The sequence below is a fragment of the Mercenaria mercenaria genome, chromosome 3, assembly GCF_021730395.1.
Source record: "Mercenaria mercenaria strain notata chromosome 3, MADL_Memer_1, whole genome shotgun sequence".
In the NCBI taxonomy this organism is placed as follows: Eukaryota; Metazoa; Mollusca; class Bivalvia; order Venerida; family Veneridae; genus Mercenaria; species Mercenaria mercenaria.
Window position 1 is genome coordinate 7,613,607 of NC_069363.1, and position 21,259 is coordinate 7,634,865.

At 36.2% G+C, this 21,259-nt stretch overlaps 1 protein-coding gene across 3 annotated transcripts in view; it reads right to left on the reverse strand.

Moving 5' to 3' along the window:
* LOC123525505 (E3 ubiquitin-protein ligase Topors-like) overlaps nucleotides 1-21,259 on the reverse strand; it is a 59,423-nt gene that overhangs the window by 23,312 nt on the left and 14,852 nt on the right. For all 3 annotated transcript variants that reach the window (XM_045304600.2, XM_045304602.2, XM_053537819.1), the window contains exons 2-4: nucleotides 16,279-16,939; nucleotides 15,031-15,581; nucleotides 7,776-8,010 (exon numbers count right to left, since the gene is read on the reverse strand). In XM_045304600.2, coding sequence (XP_045160535.2) covers nucleotides 7,776-8,010; nucleotides 15,031-15,581; nucleotides 16,279-16,937 — 1,445 coding nt within the window. In that variant the 5' untranslated portion in view covers nucleotides 16,938-16,939. The remainder of the gene's footprint in view (nucleotides 1-7,775; nucleotides 8,011-15,030; nucleotides 15,582-16,278; nucleotides 16,940-21,259) is intronic.

Below are 21,259 nucleotides of genomic sequence, written 5' to 3' on the forward strand. Positions count from 1 at the left end.
CGTCATGTAGTGTTATAGCCCCTGACTTAGTTAAAAATTGGTCATTTTAATGTTGTGTTGTGCGTAGCTCCAAAAGTATTTAACCTAGTCACCAAAGTTTACACGAATGTTGTTCAGCATGTGCAGTTGTGCACCTGGGGTTTTGCGTCCAGATTCATTCAGTTTTGTAGGAGTAACGGCCCCTGACCTAGAAAAAATTGTCATTTTAATGTTTTGTCGTGCGTAGCTCTGAAAATATTTTATACCTACAGTCAGAGAAATGAGTTGTTTTGACAGCATCAGCATAAATACACACATTTTAAATGGCAACATATTGTTTTCCCAAAGTTGATCTGTGTCCTTTGTCATGTAGTGGGGGCATCAGTGTCCCATGGGCACATTTCTTGTTTTTTGGGGGGTTTTTTGTTTCAACATAAAATTATAAGTTCTACGAAATATATCCACTTATTTCAGAGGAAAAAGGAAATGATTCTGGGGAGGTGGAGGAGCCTGATGTTTCGGAAAGCAGTTCCAAGCAGTTGATAGAATCTTTGAAGAAAATGTCTTCATCCAGCAAGTCTGCATCTGTTCGGCAGATGTTAAGGCTAACCTTGGACGAGCGTGTGGGAAAACTTCAAAACATACCAGAGAAAGGCAGATTTCAGGAATTACAGAAAATGTTTCCTGTGTTTCAAAAATCAGAATTTGTAAGTATTTAGCTGTACATCACAGCTATACCATTACGGTTTTTAAGCATTTATTAAAACTTGGCTTGTCACCCTTATTATATGACACAAGATCAGTAACTCGAGCAGCAATATGCCCATATCAAAAAAGTCGAACACATTGTCCCCACTGACAGTACTTGTTTGCATATGGAGACTTATTGTAGTACACTTTTAGACAGTTTAAATTACAGTGCAATAAGGTTGTTATAATATTGTTATTTTAAGTAATTGTTGCTACTCTAACACTGAAAGAAGCAACTATATTTTGTTTTGGTCTATTCATAGGTAATCTACAACATGATAATTCAGCTGCCAGACAAAAATACATGCATTGAAGAGCTAATGTCGAGGGTTGTCGAGCTGGCAGACAGCATATTGGACTATGTTAGTTCAAAAGGGGATTTGAAGTTTAGCCGCTCTCTACTCAAAACAGATGGTATGATATGCTTTTTGTTTTAATTATCCTTGTTGATCTGTTTATATCATTTGAGGATTGTACTGAGAAAAATGGTATTCACAAAACCCTATCATTCATATTGCTAGTAATTAATTGTCATTCTTTTTGTACACATGCATGTATAAGAAAGATATTTAGGGCAGGTGTGAACATGACTGCATTATCATTATCCAGTATTTCTTACTGTTTATGCAAAGATGCTTTAAAAGATTGCAGTATTAATTGTTTCCTGTTTACTTAAACAGCAAAAGTCTACCAGCCTCAGTTCATAGTTTTGAAAGAAATAGTAAAAAAGAGGAGATCTGTGTCAGTTGCTTAATTGTAAAATGGTAATATAAACTCAAGAATAGGGTTCTGGTTTTTTGTTATGTTGTCGTTTTTTTTAGATCAGAAGGTTGTTGCAGCCTACTCAAGACTGCCTATTGTCATTACCTCAAAAACAGGCAGCCAGAAACCACCACTGACCAGCAGTCTAATGCATGTGGCTAAGGTAGATATATTAATTCTATATTTTCAATGAAGTAGACCCAGAAATGTTTTTATCTTTTAATCCTATATTTTCAATGAAGTAGACCCAAAAATGTTTTTAACCCTGCTAAATTTCTATAATGAACTTGTCCATCTTTCAATTTGGACAGTACCATAAGCTGTTAAAATGGGTGCTAACCAAAAAGATACTGACTGAATAGGGAACAGTGCAGACCATGATCAGACTGCACTGATGTGGTCTGCACTGGTCGCAAAGACAGAATTACTTGCCGCCAGCAGACTAAGCGTTAAAGAGGAATTCTTCACATGAACTGATTTGCCATGCACTCTTCAATTAAAGAACAGTTACAAAAGTTTATTCATTATGTCCTGTAATAAAACTCTTAAGATTATAGTTTCGACAATTAACTGCCAAACCTTAAAATTCCTGTATGAAAATTTGCATTTGCAAAAAAATATGTATGTGGTAATCAAGTTGTAATTAATGATTGTAAAATTAAGGGACAAAATTCAAAACAGATAATATATTTTTACAGGTTGAGGACACCTGGCAGAACGTTGCTAAAGAGCACAAAAGCCAAGCGGATGGAAGCTTCTGGGTAATGGCACAGAAAATCGGAGACAAGATGGCCTTTATTTTATTCAATAAAGAAGAAGTGCTGCTGAAATGCTCCTCAGCAGCAGAGGCCATTCTGTCTCTTATGGGGGCTTACTACACAGCAGAGGTTCCATATCCATGTAACGTAAATGGATCTCTGCTGTTCATTCAGCAGAAAGTTCTGCAAGACCTTGTACACGAGAAGGACCTTGCAACATTAACAAAGGCTATGAAGTCTTATCAGACTTTTCTAGACGCTATGCCAGAAGAGAACATTTTCTGAAATATAAATATACCATTGAAAGGACTATTCTGTGATTGTTTTATAAACATTTTTTAGCTTGACTATACAAAGTATGGAGAGCTATCCTACTTGACCTGGGGTCGGCTAGGGCTGTAACGAGTATCCGAGTACTCGGATATCCACGAGTTTGACCAAAAGTTCGAGTACGGATATTCGTCATTGTCAAGATCGTTGGATCGCGATCTTTTTCATTGATACATGCAATTTGTAAAATTCTATCAAGAAAACTAAATTAAAGCCAAATTAAACGTCTTCATCGAATTTTCTTGCACATCTAAGACGATTGCGCGTTGTCAGATTCTAAACCGGATGTAAACAGATGTCTTAGGTAGAGTTATAGCATCGGTCTTATTTTCGAACTAAAATTATCTGTCAAAACAGTGAAGGTTTGGCCCCGGTCGATTTTCTGTATAAACAGGACAGGGTAGATATAAAGGCATATCTATCTTACTGGTTATTTATCATTATTAATTCTTGAATATATCTGGGGAATGAGGAACGGTTAATGATTCTACATGGCGGGTGTTTTAAAATTCCTAGCTCCGTACTTCCGGTTCAGGCTAAAACATAAACATCAGAACAAAAAGTCGACCAGACGCTCGGCTGTTATCCATCCACTTTTTTTCAAGTGAAAATTAGGGAAATAAAGTGGTGGTTGGGAGACACATTCCACACCACCTGGATATGCATCTATGTTCGCACTATACATATATGCCACGAAATTGGATTTAAAAATACAAAAAGGATGAATGGCAGAGTTCAAAGTGAGGCCCGGTTAGGCTAATTTTGGTCTATAAAATTTGGGTGATTTGGCAAATTTTCACTACATCTGGCATGGAAAGCGACAGGTGCATAGGACCGGAGAGTCATTTTTATGTAGTCTATAGTATCTGCAATAGTCCATAGTAGTTTCAAAGAAAAATAAGCAAAAATGAGATTTCTATGGATATTTCAACACTGGTACCCACACGTCAATGTGGAATTCGCAAATCTGTACTCCCCTGCCACCGAATAGACATTTTTCATTTAAGTAACTAAATTCAATAAAAAGTTAGATACAAAATTTCTGTCCAAGAAATAAAATTTTCTTATCAAAAAAATGCGGAACTGTTACTTAAAATATTGTGATTATTAATGACTGACGTCATACCATTCATCTGCAAGAATGTACGGACATTACAGAAGTCCACCCGCGAAACCTGACTTTAATTAATGAGCAAAACATTAAACATAGGTCAAAACTATTAAACTGAGCACTATGAGAACTGCAAAGCTTAGATTCCATACAGAAAACAGTACAAAAATAACAGGCTTGCATTTTTGTATCCTTACAAGTTGTTGCTTTTGATCTGTGGTTCGAATCTGTGAATCGTCAGCCCCGACTCGCAGATCGGATCGGATCTCCACTTGTCTGACGATCCACAGCCCTAGGGTCGGCGTCCTTCCGTGTCTGCACTTTGGTTAATGGTTTGATGCACTTTCTCTTTATCTTTGTTATTTCTTGATGGATTTACTTCGAAATTAAAATAGTTGTTTCTTATCCTCAACCACATCATATGGCACAAGGGTCATAACTCTGGCACCAATATTTGATGACTTATCCCCCCACACCCTTGTTACTTAGAATTCCAGGTAAAAGTTTTATTGCACTTTTACTTTATCTCAGTTATAATTAAATGGATTTGATTCAAACTTAAATTAATTGTTCAACATAAGGTAAAGTTTTGATGCACTTTCACTTAATCTCAATTATTACTAAGTGGATTTGATTCAAACTTAAAATAGTTGTTCCACCTTATTACCCACTTCATATGACACAAGGTCGATAACTCTGACACAAATTTTTCATGAATTATTCCCCTTTTACTTTGAGTTAAAGGTTAATTTTTATGCATTTTCACTGAATCTCGAGTTACTACAAAATGGAATTGATTCAACATGACACAAGGTGCATCAATGTTGCACCTATATTTCATGAATTATGCCCCCTTTTTGCTATGAATTATACTTAATATTTAATGTTTTTATACAGTTGGTCCTTATTACTTAATACTTTTGACACAGACTCTAGCTATTATCCAAATATTTCATACATGCTGAAGTCATTAAACACCCAAGTGACAGCTCCAACTAGCTTTTTCAAATGTGCCCAGTTTCACTATCCAGCATCGGATTAGTCGAGAGTGCTGTCTCCTGTACTCTTGTTGTTGTTATTTTATTTTTATTTTGAAACATAAATTATCAATATGTAATTAACATATACCGCTTTTGAACTAAATGAAAAATTGTCATTCAGCTGGATTCTCTTTATTGACCAAGCATTTGGTTAGAAATTATTTTGTAGCATTAGGGAAGGTTTATGTGATACATATAATTCTGAAAATCTGAAATCCTAAGTACATAAAATTATATAATAAAATGTAGAATTAATTTACGTGTAAGCATTGTGATTCGTGTTCCGATTAAATAAAAAAAAATAAGGTTTTCATTTAAAATATCTTTAAAGCTAATGATCAATCACATATAATTTTTTCTGAGATTTTGATAGCAGTTTTGGGAAGATCAAGCGTAAAACTGTGTGAAATATGTGATGATGTCATTCATCTGGCTTGCAAAAGTGTAATAGCTCAACCCATTGTTAACTCGAATATTCGAAGAAAAAAGTAGAGCTATTGCATTCACCCTGGTGTCAGAATGGCCGTTGGTTAAAGTTTTTTTTATAAAGTCAGATATCTCTGTTCCTATCAAAGCTATTGAATTTTTGTCTGAAAGTTCAAGGCCTATGCAATAATTTGACATAAATGTTCACCATAATGAGATGCTGTTTCATGTGCAACACCAATATACCCAGCTTCAAGGTCAAGGTCACACTTGGAGATGTAAGGTTAACACGGTTAGTTTCATGTCCGGTCAATAAATCTGCCATCCACGAAGGAATTTTGAAATATATAACTTTGCATTAAATGATTACCATAATGGGACAAGTCGTCAAGGTCACACAGGTTAAAGGTTAACGAGGTCTAGTTCTTGTCTGGTTCATAACTGTCATTGATGAAGGGATTTTGAAATAACATGGCATAAATTTTCCTTAAGTTAAAATAACGCAAGAAGCAATAAAATAATGCAAGAAGCAGACACCTAGCTCATATCTCAGAAATCTGGTGTTTATTGTCTGGTCCATATTTCTGCCATTTATCAAGGGATTTCAAAATAATTTCACACAAATGTTCACCATATTGAGGTGTATCAGGTTTATGACCCAGGTCCTGGGGTGGAGGTCTCAAAATGTTTGATTTATTTGCGAAGACAAATTAAGCATTTTTGGAAACACTTCATGGGCATTTGTTTATCGAGTTTTGTTTACCCAGGTCTTCCTTGTCCATTTTAAGATTTGGAAAGCTGCTGTATTTATATTGTTGTCTAATTAATCAAATACGGTATATATTATACCAGTTGTAATTTCTTTGTTTTAGCTCCACTATTTGGAGAATGCGTTAGCATGAGCTTTCTGTTAGCAACATCTGTTTTTCTTTGTTACTATTGCTTTTATCTGCATGAATGTAACTTCACATAAACATTGTCCAGCATAGAAAGTATGCAGGTGCTGGACTCATGAAACCCAAGGTTAAGGTCAACAATTTGTTTTACTTGGAATTATTTTCATGTATTTTTTTTTTCAAAAGCTTTGTTTGTACTGTGTTGGTGCAACGTTAAACCCAAATAAATAAATTTTGTTTATGGACATTTCTTTGGTACTTTGAAAGATAATATGCTCCTTTCATACTAAAGTTTTTAGACAATCTTCACTTTTTAATTCTGGATATAACTTTAGTAAAATATATGATATGGACTTGAAATGTAATTAAAATGTATCTTTATCAGCATGTAAGGTAACAATCCCCCTGACTGATTTGTATTTTTGACCAAATTTTGCCTCTTTCATACTTAAATTTTTTGACAAATTTCATTTTTGGACATACCTTTGATAACTTGAAACTCAAAATATATCTTTACCATCATCATCTTGGTGTTTCTTCTTTTAAAGGTAGAGGTCTCTTATTGACATAAATTCGTTTTACTGTCAAATTGCCAATTAGTGGAGTGTGCATGCTGTCAACCGGACAGTTCTTATATTTCATGCTCATGTGATGTAAATATTGGATTGACTTTATGTGCTTTGTGTATTATCATAATTGCAATAAATATATAAACTTTAATCATCATTTGATTACATATACTTTTTCTTATTTATTACACTGTTTACATTAAGTTTGCACTATCATAGTCAAACCAGACCAGCTTTGTGTGAGCTCCATACACCAACCAATCTATGTTACTCCTTTGTATCCGGTCAAATACCTCTCCAGAATATAAGACAGAACTGTCCAGAAACCTGTACCATTTTTCCTTACACTAAGTAATAAAAATACTGAAAGTATTCTTAACTGAAGTAATTTTATTACTTTCAGTATTACTAAGTGTTCGTAATACTTAGTATTTTTTTTTTACTCAGTAATTTGTTAGTGAAACAATTACTTAGTAATGCTTTACTGAGTAATTTATATTTACTAAGGAAAATATTTACTAAGTAATGTTTTTGCTAAGTAATTTTTACTTAGTAATTAACCCAGTAATTAATTACTAAGTATTTCTTTTACTTATTAATTAACCAGTAATTAATTACTAAGTATTTCTTTTACTTAGTAATTAACTAGTAATTAATTACTAAGTATTACTTATGAATTACTTGAATTTCTGACAACTTTTTTTACTTGAAGTTTTACTTAAAATAAGTAAAAAAATACTTGATTTGAGTAGTACTTAGTAAAAGATTTTTTTGAGTGTTGTCTATTCTATTTTAGTTCTAGAAGCCCCTAAAATTAGTCATGTGGAACCATTTAATAAAGATAAACAAGATTGCTCCATGCATGTCAGTTATGGTCTGAACAAATCCAGACGGACGGACGGACGAATGTACGCACGAACAGACGGATGCACGCACGTACTCGAACACCCATTTGGATGACTATGTCTTCGCTTCCGCAGGCGGACTCGACAAAAATTGGTTTAATGCCCACAGCTTGGGAGCTTCCAAGGAACCCTGATTTGTATTAGTCTTTGTCAGCTTGTTTCATTACTAAAATCAGTAGAAGTAAAATGGATATAGAATTTTAAAATGAAATTGTCCAACTGATAGACATCTTTCTGAAGTAAACTCACCTTAATCCTGTGTAAGGATGCATAGAAGGAAGATCCTCATTCCTGTATGTCCTCATAATTGGAGCAAAACCAGGAAAATATGGATCTCCAGCTGTCAGGACACTGTTTTCCCAATTATCTAAGCTGCTATCTTCTCTTCTTGGAGGTGGAGGTTGACGGTTCCTATTTTCAGACACTGGAGAATTTCCAGGGGAGACCACTATAACATCACTATCATTACCATCATCCCTTATAGCTGAAAATTGGAACAAATCAAAGATTTTTTTAGTAAAACCCAAAACCCCACCATACAGTCCCAATTCAATTTTAAATAAGGAGCAATGCATTTAAAACAAGGCAGTCTGAAAGACAGCTAAATCCCCCACCACTGCTATGGATAGTGAAAGGGTAAAACCTTTGATTTTAGCTCTGACCTTGACCTTGAACTGACATGGCTGACTCATGAATTCTGCACAACGTCTTGATGAGGTGATCATTTGACCAAAGTTTCATGAAAATCCTTCAAGGGGTTTAGGAGATACAGAGCTGAAACCTTTGACTTTCAGTTGTGACCTTAACCTTGAGTTGACATGGCTGACTCATGAGTTCTTGATGAGGTGATCATTTGACCCAAGTTTGATGAAAATCCTTCAAGGGGTTAAGGAGATACAGAGTGGACACCAAATGGAAGGCTCAAACCTTCGACCCTTAGTTGTGACCTTGACCTTGAGCTGGCATGGTTGACTCATAATTTCTGCACATCGTTCTGATGAGGTAATCATTTGACCCAAGTTTTATAAAATTCCTTCAAGGGGTTTAGGAGATATAGAGCAGACACAAATGGAAGGCTCAAACCTTTGACCTTCAGTTGTGACCTTGACCTTGAGCCGACATGGCTGACTCGTAAGTTCTGCACATCGCCTTGATGAGGTGATCGTTTGACCCAAGTTTGATGAAAATCCTTCAAGGGGTTTAGGAGATATAGAGCGGACACAAAATGGAAGGTTCAAACCTTTGACCCTAAGTTGTGACCTTGACCTTGAGCCGGCACCCCTGACTCATGGGTTCTGCACATTGTCTTGATGAGGTGATCATTTGACCCAAGTTTTATAAAATTCCTTCAAGGGGTTTAAGAGATATAGAGCGGACACAAAATGGCAGGCTCAAACCTTTGACCTTGAGTTGTGACCTTGACCTTAAGCTGGCATGGCTGACTCATGGGTTCTGCATATCGTCTTGATGAGGTGATCATTTGACCCAAGTTTTATAAAATTCCTTCAAGGGGTTTAGGAGATATAGAGCGGACACAAAATGGCAGGCTCAAACCTTTGACCTTGAGTTGTGACCTTGACTTTGAACTGACAAGGCTGACTCATGGGTTCTGCACATCGTCTTGATGAGGTGATCATTTGACCCAAGTCTCATGAAAATCCTTCAAGGGGTTTAGGAGATATGGACCGGACACGATTTTGTTACGGACGGAAGGACCGACGCAGACCATTCCTATAATCCCTCTGCCACAGCAGGGGATTAAAAAAAAAAAAAAAAAAAAAAATGGTCATTGATCCTAAAGCGTTCACCTGTATAAAAGGCTTCAAGTGTGTTTGTATAACTTAACGGTACAAGTACAGAATTAGGTTTATATGATTATCAAGGCTCTAGCTATTATGGATTCAGAGAAGAAGACATTCAAGGTTTCATTTATATTAGCCTATATTATTATACATGTCACACATATGGGCATGGCCATTTTTGAACCTAGGGTAATAATTTAAATAATTATGGTAGTCTTAGAGAGTCAAATGCTGATATCATACGCCAAATATCCAAGAAACATAGTTTTATGAGTAAACTTGTTTTAAAATTGAGCCTGCTGTTTCTGACAGGAACATTTTGGAGTTTCCAATATATAAATATGGGGAAAAAGTGACAACTCCCCCTGGTGGCAATGTTTTATGAAAAATCAAAATAATTTGAACAATCTAGGTAGAAGGTCACACAAGGACTTTTTTGTGAAAAATTATTTAAAATTGAGCCAGCAGTTTCATACAAGAATTTTTTTTAATGTTTCCACTATAAACATATAGGGAAAGTGACCGCAGCCATGTTTTTTTACAAATCAGAATAATTTGAACAATCTTGGTAGAAAGTCACACAAGGACCATTTGTGTGAAATTATTTTAAAATTGGGCCAGCAGTTACACACAAGATTTTTAAATTTTCCACTATACACATATAGGGAAAAGTGATCACGCCCTCTGGTGGCCATGTTTTTTAACGAATTGGAGTAATTTCTACAATATTGGCAGAAAGTCGTACAAGGACCATTTGTGTGAAAATATTTCAAAATTGGACCAGCGGTTTAGGTGGAGATGTTGTTTGAAGATTTTTCTATTTTTAGCTCTGGTGGCCCCAATGTGCAACCAAGCAGAATGTTTGAACAAGTTTGGTAGAGGACCATTCAAGGAACATCCTGGCCAAGTTTCATCAATATCCATTCAGTGGTTTTGGAAGAGATGTCGTTTTAAAGACATTGTTGATGACAACCAGATGACAGATACAGCGTGATGGCAATAGCTCACCATGAGCACTTTGTGCTTAAAAACATTTATCAGTATTTCAAAGGGCAAATCAAAAAAATCAATCGCCAGCTAAACACAAAATCATTCAATAGTACATGCTGCAAATGCTAGCACTATTGGTGAATGGTTACTTCCAACCAGCCAGCAAATCTACCAACTTCAATGAGGACAAACACTTACTCAACCAATGAAAAAGGCTGATGATAATTTATGCACAACATAAATAGCTACCCTTCCTACATAGCTAACTTAATATCCAACCTGCTGTTTTGGATAATACCGGTAGTCCTAAATAGACCCATGACAGATGAACAACAACTAAAGCTATCACTAAAGGGGATTAATACCACTAGATGCTGCTTTGATACAGGGCAAGTAAAGTGATCATTACATTTGGCCTTCAAGTGACACTGACCTTTAAAATAATGACCAGGGCTGTGCACTCTGCATGTGATAGATCTAGATAAGGTTAACAATACATGCAAGTTTAAGAAAATCAGCAGACACTAATTTAAGTTCTTTGACCTCTGACTTCCCAAGTGTGACCTTGGACCTAGTAACCTGGGTTAATAACTGATGCAAATTTTATAACAAGAGCTGTCCGTAAAACAGCACGCTCCACTATTCGGCGATTTGACAGTCAGAGCTTCAGATAAGCTTTTGGTGCAAATGGGTATTTACCCATCACTTTTTGTCTGAATTTGGGTATTCGAAATTTGAATTGGGTAAAAATAATATCATTACCCAGCCTTTTCAGAAGTAATTGGGTATTTGCTAAAACCAACTGGGTATTTTACCAATCTCGCACTAACAATTGAGTATTTTTTGCTTACAGTATACATGGTATATATCATTGAACAGGATTGACTAAGTAGCTAAGTACTTAAATGGTGCCCTTCAATGTTTAATACAAAAATGTATTTAAAATTGTAATGAATGTTTCATACTGTTGTTTTCTTTTTCACTTTTAATGAAGTCGGAGATCAGTTCATCTACAATATCGCGAACGATGTGGTCACCACAATATGCATTCTCCCAAAAGATATCATCCAGTATTGGTGACACTACATCGTCACAAACAGATAACTCTCATTGCTGAACAGCAAAATATCCCACTAATTAGTTTGTGCTGCAACAATGTTTATTCTTCAACTCTTTTACATTTTATCGGCGTAAAATTGTTTAAAAGTATCCAAATAACACCGATCAGCCGACTGAATGGTCCTGTGATTTTTCCGATAAATTGCAACCTGTTCTGCGGTAATGTATAAGCAGTCAGTCAAATCTAGTGTTAAAGTCTCGTAGCCGTTCTAGTAATAAGGAAAATGCGATACGCAAGCTATTTTTTATGAATTGGGTATTAGGAATTTTAGTTGCGTTTCATTACTTACACTGTATGAATTCAATTGGGTTTTCTGCAATTTTAATTGTGTAAATACGCAATTACGCAGCTTATCTGGAGCTCTGGACAGTAAAATGAATATATGTCTCAATAAGAGACCTCTACTTTTAAAAGGAAGATACACCAAGGGGCATAATTCTGTCAAGAACACAAATTAGAGTTATTGGGATCGTTACCACACATGCAGATGATGATGGTAAAGATATATTTTGAGTTTCAAGTCATTATCTTATATAGTACCAAAGTTATGTCCAGAAAACGAAGTTTATAAAAAAATTAAAGCATGAAAGTGGCATAATTTGGTCAAAAATACAAATCAGAGTTATGGGGATTGTTACCACTCATGCAGATGATGATGATAAGGATACATTTCAAGTTTCAAGTCTTTATCTTATATTGTACTAAAGTAGCATCAAGAAAGCAAAGATTGCCAAAAAATTGAAAGGGGCATAATTCTGTCAAAAAAACAATTAGAGTTATGGGGATTGTAACACACATCATACAGAAATATTTTCAATTTCAAGTCATTATCTTTGAAATAACCAAAGATAGGTCTATAAACAAAGCTTTCAAAAAAATTTAACATGAAAATAATGTATAACAACCTTGTGACCTTGACCTTGGGTATAATGGGCCCAGATCCATGCACATACTTTGTTTGTATGCTGGACAATGTTTATGTGATGTTACAGTAAGATAAAAGCAACAGTAACAAAGATATGACAGAAAAAGAAAGGTTGCCAAAAAACTTTAACCTTAAAAATAACCTAAGTATAACACGTTGATGACCTTGACCTTGGCAGGGCTTTTTCACCCTATCTCACGGGGCCGATATTCGGCCCCATTCCCAATGCCAAAAATGCTCTATTTTTCCCAATCTGGAGCAAAAAATTCCCAATCCAATGAAAAATTTCCCATTGAAATCAGTTACTTTCTGTTTTTCAATAATAATTCTTGCACAATTAGTTTTGTTTGCCAAGTAAATTAAACAAAATGTTGGAAAAACCAACTCGTTTCTATTTTTAGTAACCTGACCGTCTGCAACCTCGGCAAAAAATAATTACAAGATTTTGCTGAAGAAATGTGTGATTTGTATGCAAAAACCTCTCAAAATGCATAAAAACACAAATATTAATTGAATAAAGTACCCAAAACATGTTGACAGGTAGTTCTTATACCATTAAAATCAATTGTCACATATTTTCGCGACCCAGTTTTTACACTCGATAATACAGGCACTTTGCCATTCTACTTTTTGGATAATTTCAGTTATAACTTTGTTGAAAACAAACTAAACAAAAATTATTGCATGACAAATAAATAGTTACTGTATTTTTAGGCAATACTGGAACACAATCCTGAAAACAATTCTCAAAATTTCACAAGGGGATACTGTCTACCAGTAAAATTTGAAACTGAAGATTTAAACTAATCATATATTAATTAAAAACTCACTTAATTTGTCAGTATATTTTCCCAAATTTGACAATTTACCGCGTCAAAAATTCCCAATATGACCAGGGGCCTTTTTCCCAAAACCCCCTGAAAAAGCCCTGCTTGGGTATAATGGGCCCAGCCCCTGCAAATATTTTGTATGCTGGACAATGTTTGTGTGAAGTTATAGTAAGATATAAGCAATAATAACAAAGATATAACAGAAAAACAAAGTTTGCCGAAAAACTTTAACCTTAAAAATAACCTAAGTATAACACCTTGGTGACCTTGACCTTGGGTATAATGGGCCCAGCCTCTGCACATACTTTGTTTGCATGCTGGAAAATATTTATGTGAACTTTCAGTAAGATATAAGCAATAGCAACAAAGATATGTCAGAAAAACAAAGGTTGCTGAAAAACTTTAACCAACGCTGGCACTGGGGCGAGTAGAATAGCCCCCCTATTCTCTGAATAGTGGAGCTAATGACAGAAAAACAAAGGTTGCCGAAAAATTTTAACCTTAAAAATAACCAAAGTATAACACCTTTGTGACCTTGACCTTATGTACAATGGGCCCAGCCCATGCACATATTTTGTTTGTATGCTGGACAATGTTTATGTGAAGATACAGTAAGATATAATTATGCAATAGTAACAAAGAACAAGAGCTGTCTCCATAGGATGACACATGCCGCCGATGGCACTTTGAATGAATAGTTATGGCCGATGTTAGAGTTTAGGACCTTTGACCTACGGACCTGGGTCTTGCGCGCGACACGTCGTCTTACTGTGCTACACATTCATGCCCAAAAATTTTAAAATCCATGCATGAATGACAAAGATATGGACCGGACACGCCCATCAATGCACTATCATGAAATATGACCTTTAACGTCTAAGTGTGACCTTGACCTTTGAGCTACGGACCTGGGTATTGCGCGCGACACGTCGTCTTACTGTGGTACAAATTCATGCCAAGTTATTTGAAATCCATCGATGGATGACAAAGATATGGACCGGACACGAATGCACTATCATAAAAAAATGACCTTTAACGTCTAAGTGTGACCTTGACCTTTGAGCTACGGACCTTGGTCTTGCGCGCGACACGCAGTCTTACTGTGGTACGCATTCATGCCAAGTTATTTGAAAATCCATCCATCGATGACAAAGATATGGACCGGACACGAATGCACTATCATGAAAAATGACCTTTAACGTCTAAGTGTGACCTTGACCTTTGAGCTACGGACCTGGGTCTTGCGCACGACATGTCATCTTACTGTGGTACACATTCATGCCAAGTTATTTGAAAATCCATCCATTGATGACAAAGATATGGACCGGACACGAAAATTGCGGACAGACCGACAGACTGACAGACTGAAAAAACTATATGCCTCCCTTCGGGGGCATAAAAACAAAGGTTGCCGAAAAACTTTAACCAAGAAAAGTCACGACGACACCAATGCCGGGGCGAGAAGAATAACCCCCCTATTCTCCGAATAGTGGAGCTAAAAATCTTTCTGTCAGATAAGAACCAGACATAAATATGGACAGATGGATGCACAGACATGTGTGACTCAAATAAAGTCCCCATATACTTTGTATTTTGGGTGTATTATGAAGTTTTGGTACACTATAATTAGTGCAGTAACATAAATTCACACTGTTCGTTGAATATAATTTTTCTAGTAAATTAATTCCAAATTTTTCATCTTTCAGATTTAATTAATTTATATATTATTTTAACTTTAAGCTGACCTAAATATGAAAAGATAAACTGATAGTTGTAGCAAACAACTTCATTCCCTATGATTATAATTTAACTGCCAAGCTGAAAATTTTGTCTATACCTGCTCTGTGATCTGAGTCAGAATCTGAATCATGATGCGGTTCATCACTGGGAACATATGAACTGTGACGATCGTAAGCTGCCATATGGTATGGTGATCTGGCAAACGTCAAAAACTCTTGCATGAATTGGCGAGTGTGACGGCCAATGTATGGGAACACATGTTGATAAAACTCTTCGCTATCTATTGGATATCTTTTTATCAAACCCATAATGAGGTCAAGGACAAATGCTACTTGTTCGCCATGACCTTGAAGAAGAGCATTCAGTTCCCTGTTCACCCATGGCACAAGACGATGAGTCTGAGCGGGATTATCACGGAAAAATGTTGGCGATGTCTCCCTCACACGTCTTCTAGTATTCAACTGCTGAGTGTCTAATTTCAGCCGTTGTAAATAGATGCTACGTCTGAAGTCCGAGTTAGCTGGCTGTCGAAGGCGTCTATAATTAGGAATTGGCAGTGATCTCGATGGTCGCTGTAGCAGACGACTTTCAATTTCCCTGTTAATACGATCAGCCAGTGTAGCATAGCGATGATCTGTGACAGTGGTCCTGTCAAACATATTATTACAATATAAAAGCATTTTTCACGACATCATTATAATAATTGTAGTAATAATAATCACCATCATCATCATTATCATAACAATAATAATAATAATACAGTAATCATGGTTAGTTAAGAATGATCATTTAGTTTTACAACATGAAGTTGAGTCATACAAAGCTTTATGCACCCAAATAATGTCTTTTTATTGGAAATTTTATGGTCTACTCATGGAAGTATTGCTACTATTTTTATTTTTTCAAATCAGAGTTTATATTATACTGTCAAATAATTCAATTCTGAATGCATAATATTTTCTGGTTTTGGTCAACTCTAATTACCAGAGTCAGTTTATAAACTTTAAAAGGACAAAAATCCCTGCATAAATAAAAGGAAAGAATAAAATTTGTTAGTATGACAAAAAGTTGTTGTCAAAACGAGAATGAGATGTGACTAATGAGATATAATTATATCAAATTTAGGAAGCATTTCTTTTGTTGTTTTTAGATCAGCTGAACCAACTTTAAACCAACTGAAGACATATTGAAACTAATTTGTTTTTACTGTTCTCTTTTAGTTATGCAGCTCCCATAACCAATATGTTGACAAACTGATAGATAAAGATAAAGCAAAATTCTGTACTCAAACTCATTTACAGAATCTGTATGTGTGAATAAACAGAACTGTGATAAAAATATATACCTGTATCTGAAACGAATACCACCAGGACCTGAGAGTTCATGAAGTGGATTCCTCTCCTCTGGTCGTGGAATGTGATACTGATCGTAATCATCATATGATCTCACATTGTGTACGATACTTTTAAATGACTGCTTGCATAGCGGGCATTCTGCTTTCACCTTCGACCATTCAACTAAGCATACAAAGCAGAACTGATGAAAACAACTGTCTGTAAATGATTTGTTCTCAAGTTTTCCCAAACATATCGCGCAGTTTGGATCCGGTGATGCTGATCCTGCTCTAGGTGGTGTTGACTGAGCTGCATTGCCTTCAGAATTCTCGCTTGATTTGTTTTCGTTTAATGGTGGTGTGGCGGCATCTTGACTAATTCTTCCCGGCAAAACACTTGCATTAATACTAGTGGTAGTTGTTGTTGGTGGTGGTAGAGAAGGGGTTGCTCTCTGGGATAATCTGGACAATGAGGTAGTTGCCGCAGGTCCTGCATCAGAACCTGATGAAGAAACTGCTGTTAATCGTAAAGCTGTTGAACTTCTTGTTGAGGTAGATGATTCTGACCGCTTATTACTGGAATAATTTTTTGAACAGCCACTTTCGTCTTCGTCTAACTGAAGTCTTTTCTTTCTCCTGTGGTAACTTTTCTTCTTCTTACTTTTATCCATCCCTGAAAACGTCAAAAGTGAATATAAATTTATGCATTACCTATCAAAGTCATAAACATGATAAAGGACATGAAAAATTCCTGATGTACATATTTAATTATTTTTTCAGATATCTAGAATAAACTGCCTTCAAAACTCTACATTAACATTTATTCCAAGGCTTTAGATATTTTCTACTCCAAAAAGGGTGAATGTAGAGTTATGCATACTCTGTCCACCAATCCATGTCTGTTTGGTATCTATTTAATTTAAATCTTTTCAATGCTTCTAAACTTATTATCCAGACAAGGGAGGTGCGTTGTCCAAGCAAAGTTTTCGGGTCAACCAAACGTTTTGTCCAAAAATAATTTGCAGTAAAATAAATCATGTATTTATTTATACAACTTTTATGAACCAAATCAAATATTAACTGCTTCTTAAACTTTAGCATTTATATTGTGTATACTGCCTTCAACTGTCTTTATATTCTATCCATATTTTCTTCAGAATTTTTGTGATGATACCTGTACCTGAAGGCAACAGTTTATCAACATGGTTAACAAGATAAAAACAATATCTACAAACAAGAGATCACAGAGTGATCTTGGCACCCACCAATGAGCCATTTTTGAATGTTCTAAATTTCAAGACTAGCTCAAGGTCAAAATCAATGTCAAATTTAATTTCGCTACACAACACTATGCATGTGGTCCAAATTTGAAAGCTGTAGCTTGAGAAATGTGAAAGTAGGTCACTAGATCAATTTCAAGGTCAAAGTTCATTTCGGTACACAAAACTATGCATGTGCTTCAAATTTGAAGGCTGTAGCTTAAGAACTGTGAAAGTAGGTACTAGGTAAAAATCAAGGTCAAAGTTCATTTCGGTACACAAAACTATGCATACGGTCCAAATTTGAAGGCCATAGCTTGAAAAATGTGAAAGTAGGTCACTAGGTCAAAATCAAGGTCAAATTTCATTTCGGAACACAAAACTATGCATGTGGTCCAAATTTGAAGCCTGTACCTTCAAAAATGTGAAAGTAGGTCACTAGGTCAATGTCAAGGTCAAAGTTTGTTTCGGTACACAAACCTATGCATGTGGTCCAAATTTGAAGGCTGTAGCTACAGGAATGTGAAAGTACCGGTAGGTCACTAGGTCAAGATCAAGGTCAACTCATGTCAAGGTTCATCTTGCCACTCAAAACTATACATGTGGTCCAAATTTGAATGTTGTAGGTTATGGACAAGAAGATTTTAGAAGTTTTTCTCTATATACAGTCTAACCTGTCTTAAGCAGCCAGCCAGGGGAAGCAGACAATTTGGCCGCTTAAGCCAGGTGACCGCTGATCGGAGGTGCAGCCAGTATATGTATTTTTCAGACTTCTGACCAGTTTAGCCTTTAGGCCCATTTCTTTTCGGTTTTCTATTATTATTTTACCAGGATATAATGACGTGCATTTGCCTTCGCAATACGAATGGTCTTCTTAGCAATCTAAAACTCCGGCGTGGTTTTTTACAACAAAAATTGTTACTGACAATTTTCTAACTTCAAAACAAGTTCATTTACAATTTTCACCATTTTGGTAAGGGAAGCTACTCTCCGCGCTTATTGTCTACGCTAAAATCTAATTTGCCGTTACGTTCCGTAAAAGATAGAGTGGTTTATATATTTTTTCAAACACAATTAATTTCGTATAAATTTAATAGTATTTTGATGACAGAAGTATAAAAAAATCGCAAATATTATGCTACTAATTAGTTATCGAGTATTTTCTTTAACCGAGATCAAACTGTGAACAACAAAACTCACATGAGGTGACACGCTAATTGCCGATAATTACTGGCCATTTGATCATAACAAAAAGGGGATTACACCTTTGGTTATCAGTTTAATTGAGAAGCTCATGTCATTTTGTCGTTCTTGTGGTGAAGTCACGAGAAACTTAGCAATCACGTGCTTCTCAAAAATCGGGTATCTTCGGTGATTATCGCCTAAAAATAATCGGTCTTTGGAAGAAAAATGGCTACTGAAAGGGGTCAAATACGGCGGTCGGGAGGCAATTTTGGTGGCCGCTGAATAAAGTGATAAAATAGAGGAAAATCCGTCAGGGGCGTCATAAAATGACCTCTGAACGGAGGTGACCGCTGATCAGAGATGACCGCTAGTACAGGTTAGACTGTAAATCTATATGAACCATGTGACCCCCAGGGCAGGGCCATATTTGACCCTAGGAAAATAATTTGAACAATCTTAGTAGAGGACCACTAGATGATGTCACATACAAAATATCAAAGCCCTAGGCCCTGTGGTTTTGGACAAAAAGATTTTCAAAGTTTTTCCCTATATAAGTCAATATAAATCATGTGACCCCCGGGGCGGGGCCATATTTGACCCCAGGGAAATAATTTGAATCATCTTGGCAGAGGACCACTAGATGATGCTACATACCAATACCAAATATCAAAGCCCTAGGCTCTGTGGTTTTGGACAAGAAGATTTTTCCCTATATAAGTCTATGTAAATTATAACAAGAGGGCCATGAAGGCCCTGTATCTCTCACCTGACCTATTGACCTAAAGACCATCAAGATTAACATTCTGACCAAGTTTCATTAAGATATGGTATAAATGTGGCCTCTAAAGTGTAAACTAGCTTTTCTTTTAATTTGACCTAGTGACTTATTTTTTGACCAGACATGACCCAGATTCAAACGGGACCTTGAAATCATTAAGATTACCATTCTGACCAAGTTTCATGAAGATACAGTCATAAATGTGGCCTCTAGAGTGTTAACAAGCTTTTCCTTTGATTTGACCTAGTGACCTAGTTTTTGACCCCACCTGACCCAGATTTGAATTAGACCTATAGATCATCAAGATTAACATTCTGACCTAGTTTCATTAAGATATGGTCATAAATGTTGACTTGAAGGCCATAGCTTGAATTTTTTTTCGCCAAAAAAGGAATTGGCGAATAGCAGCGGAAACCCTGGGCCTCTACAGTGTAAACTAGCTTTTCCTTTGTTTTGATCTGGTGACCTAGTTTTTGATCCTACATGACCCAGATTCAAACTGGACCTTGAGAATATCAAGATTACCATTTTGACCAAGTTTCATAAAGATAATGTGGCCTCTACAGTGTTAACAAGCTTTACCTTTGATTTAACTCGGTGACCTAGTTTTTGACTTGACATGACCCAGGTTTGAACTTGACCTAAAGATTATCAAGATTAACATTTTGACAAAGTTTCATAAAGATATAGTAATAAATGTGGCCTCTAGAGTGTTAACAAGCTTTTCCTTTGATTTGACCTAGTGACCAAGTTTTTGAACCCACCTGACCCAGATTCAAACTTGACCTATAAGCCTCAAGACTAACATTCTGACCAAGTTTCATTAAGATATGGTCATAAATGTGGCCTCTACAGTGTAAACTAGCTTTTCCTTTGATCTGACCTGGTGACCTTGTTTTTGATCCCACATGACCCAGATTCAAACTGGACATTGAGATCATCAAGATTAACATTCTGTCCAAGTTTCATGAAGATACAGTCATAAATGTGGGCTCTACAGTGTTAACAAGCTTTTCCTTTGATTTGGCCTGGTGACCTAGTTTTTGACCCCAGATGACCCAATATCAAACTTGTCCAAGACTTTATTGAGGGTAACATTCTGACCAAGCTTCATTAAGATTGGGCCCAAATTGTGACCTCTACAGTGTTAACAAGCTTTTTCTTGGATTTGACCTGGTGACCTAGTTTTTAATCCTAGATGACCCAATATCGAATTCGTCCAAGATTTTATTGAGGGTTACATTCTGACCAAGTTTCATTAAGATTTGGCCAAAAATGTATCCTCTAGTGTTAACAAGCTTTTCCTTTGATTTGACCTGGTGACCTAGTTTTTAACCCCAGCTGACCCTATATCGAACTCATCCAAGATTTTATTGAGAGTAACATTCTGACCAAGTTTCATTAAGATTGGGCCAAAACTGTGACCTCTAGAGCGTTAACAAGCTTTTCCTTTGATTTGACCTGGTGATCTAGTTTTTGACCCAAGATGACCCAATAGCAAACTCATCCAAGATTTAATTGAGGGCAACATTCTGACCAAGTTTCATTAAGACTGGCTCAAATTTGTGACCTCTAGAGTGTTCACAGTCAAATTGTTGACGCCGACACCGACGCCGACATACACAGGGCGATCACAAAAGCTCACCTTTGAGCACTTCGTGCTCAGGTGAACTAAAAATAAACAAAGGGCCATAACTCACTCAAAAATTGTTGAACCAGTCTGATTTTCAGGGGGACACAACTAGGGTACCAATACATCATTCTGACAAAG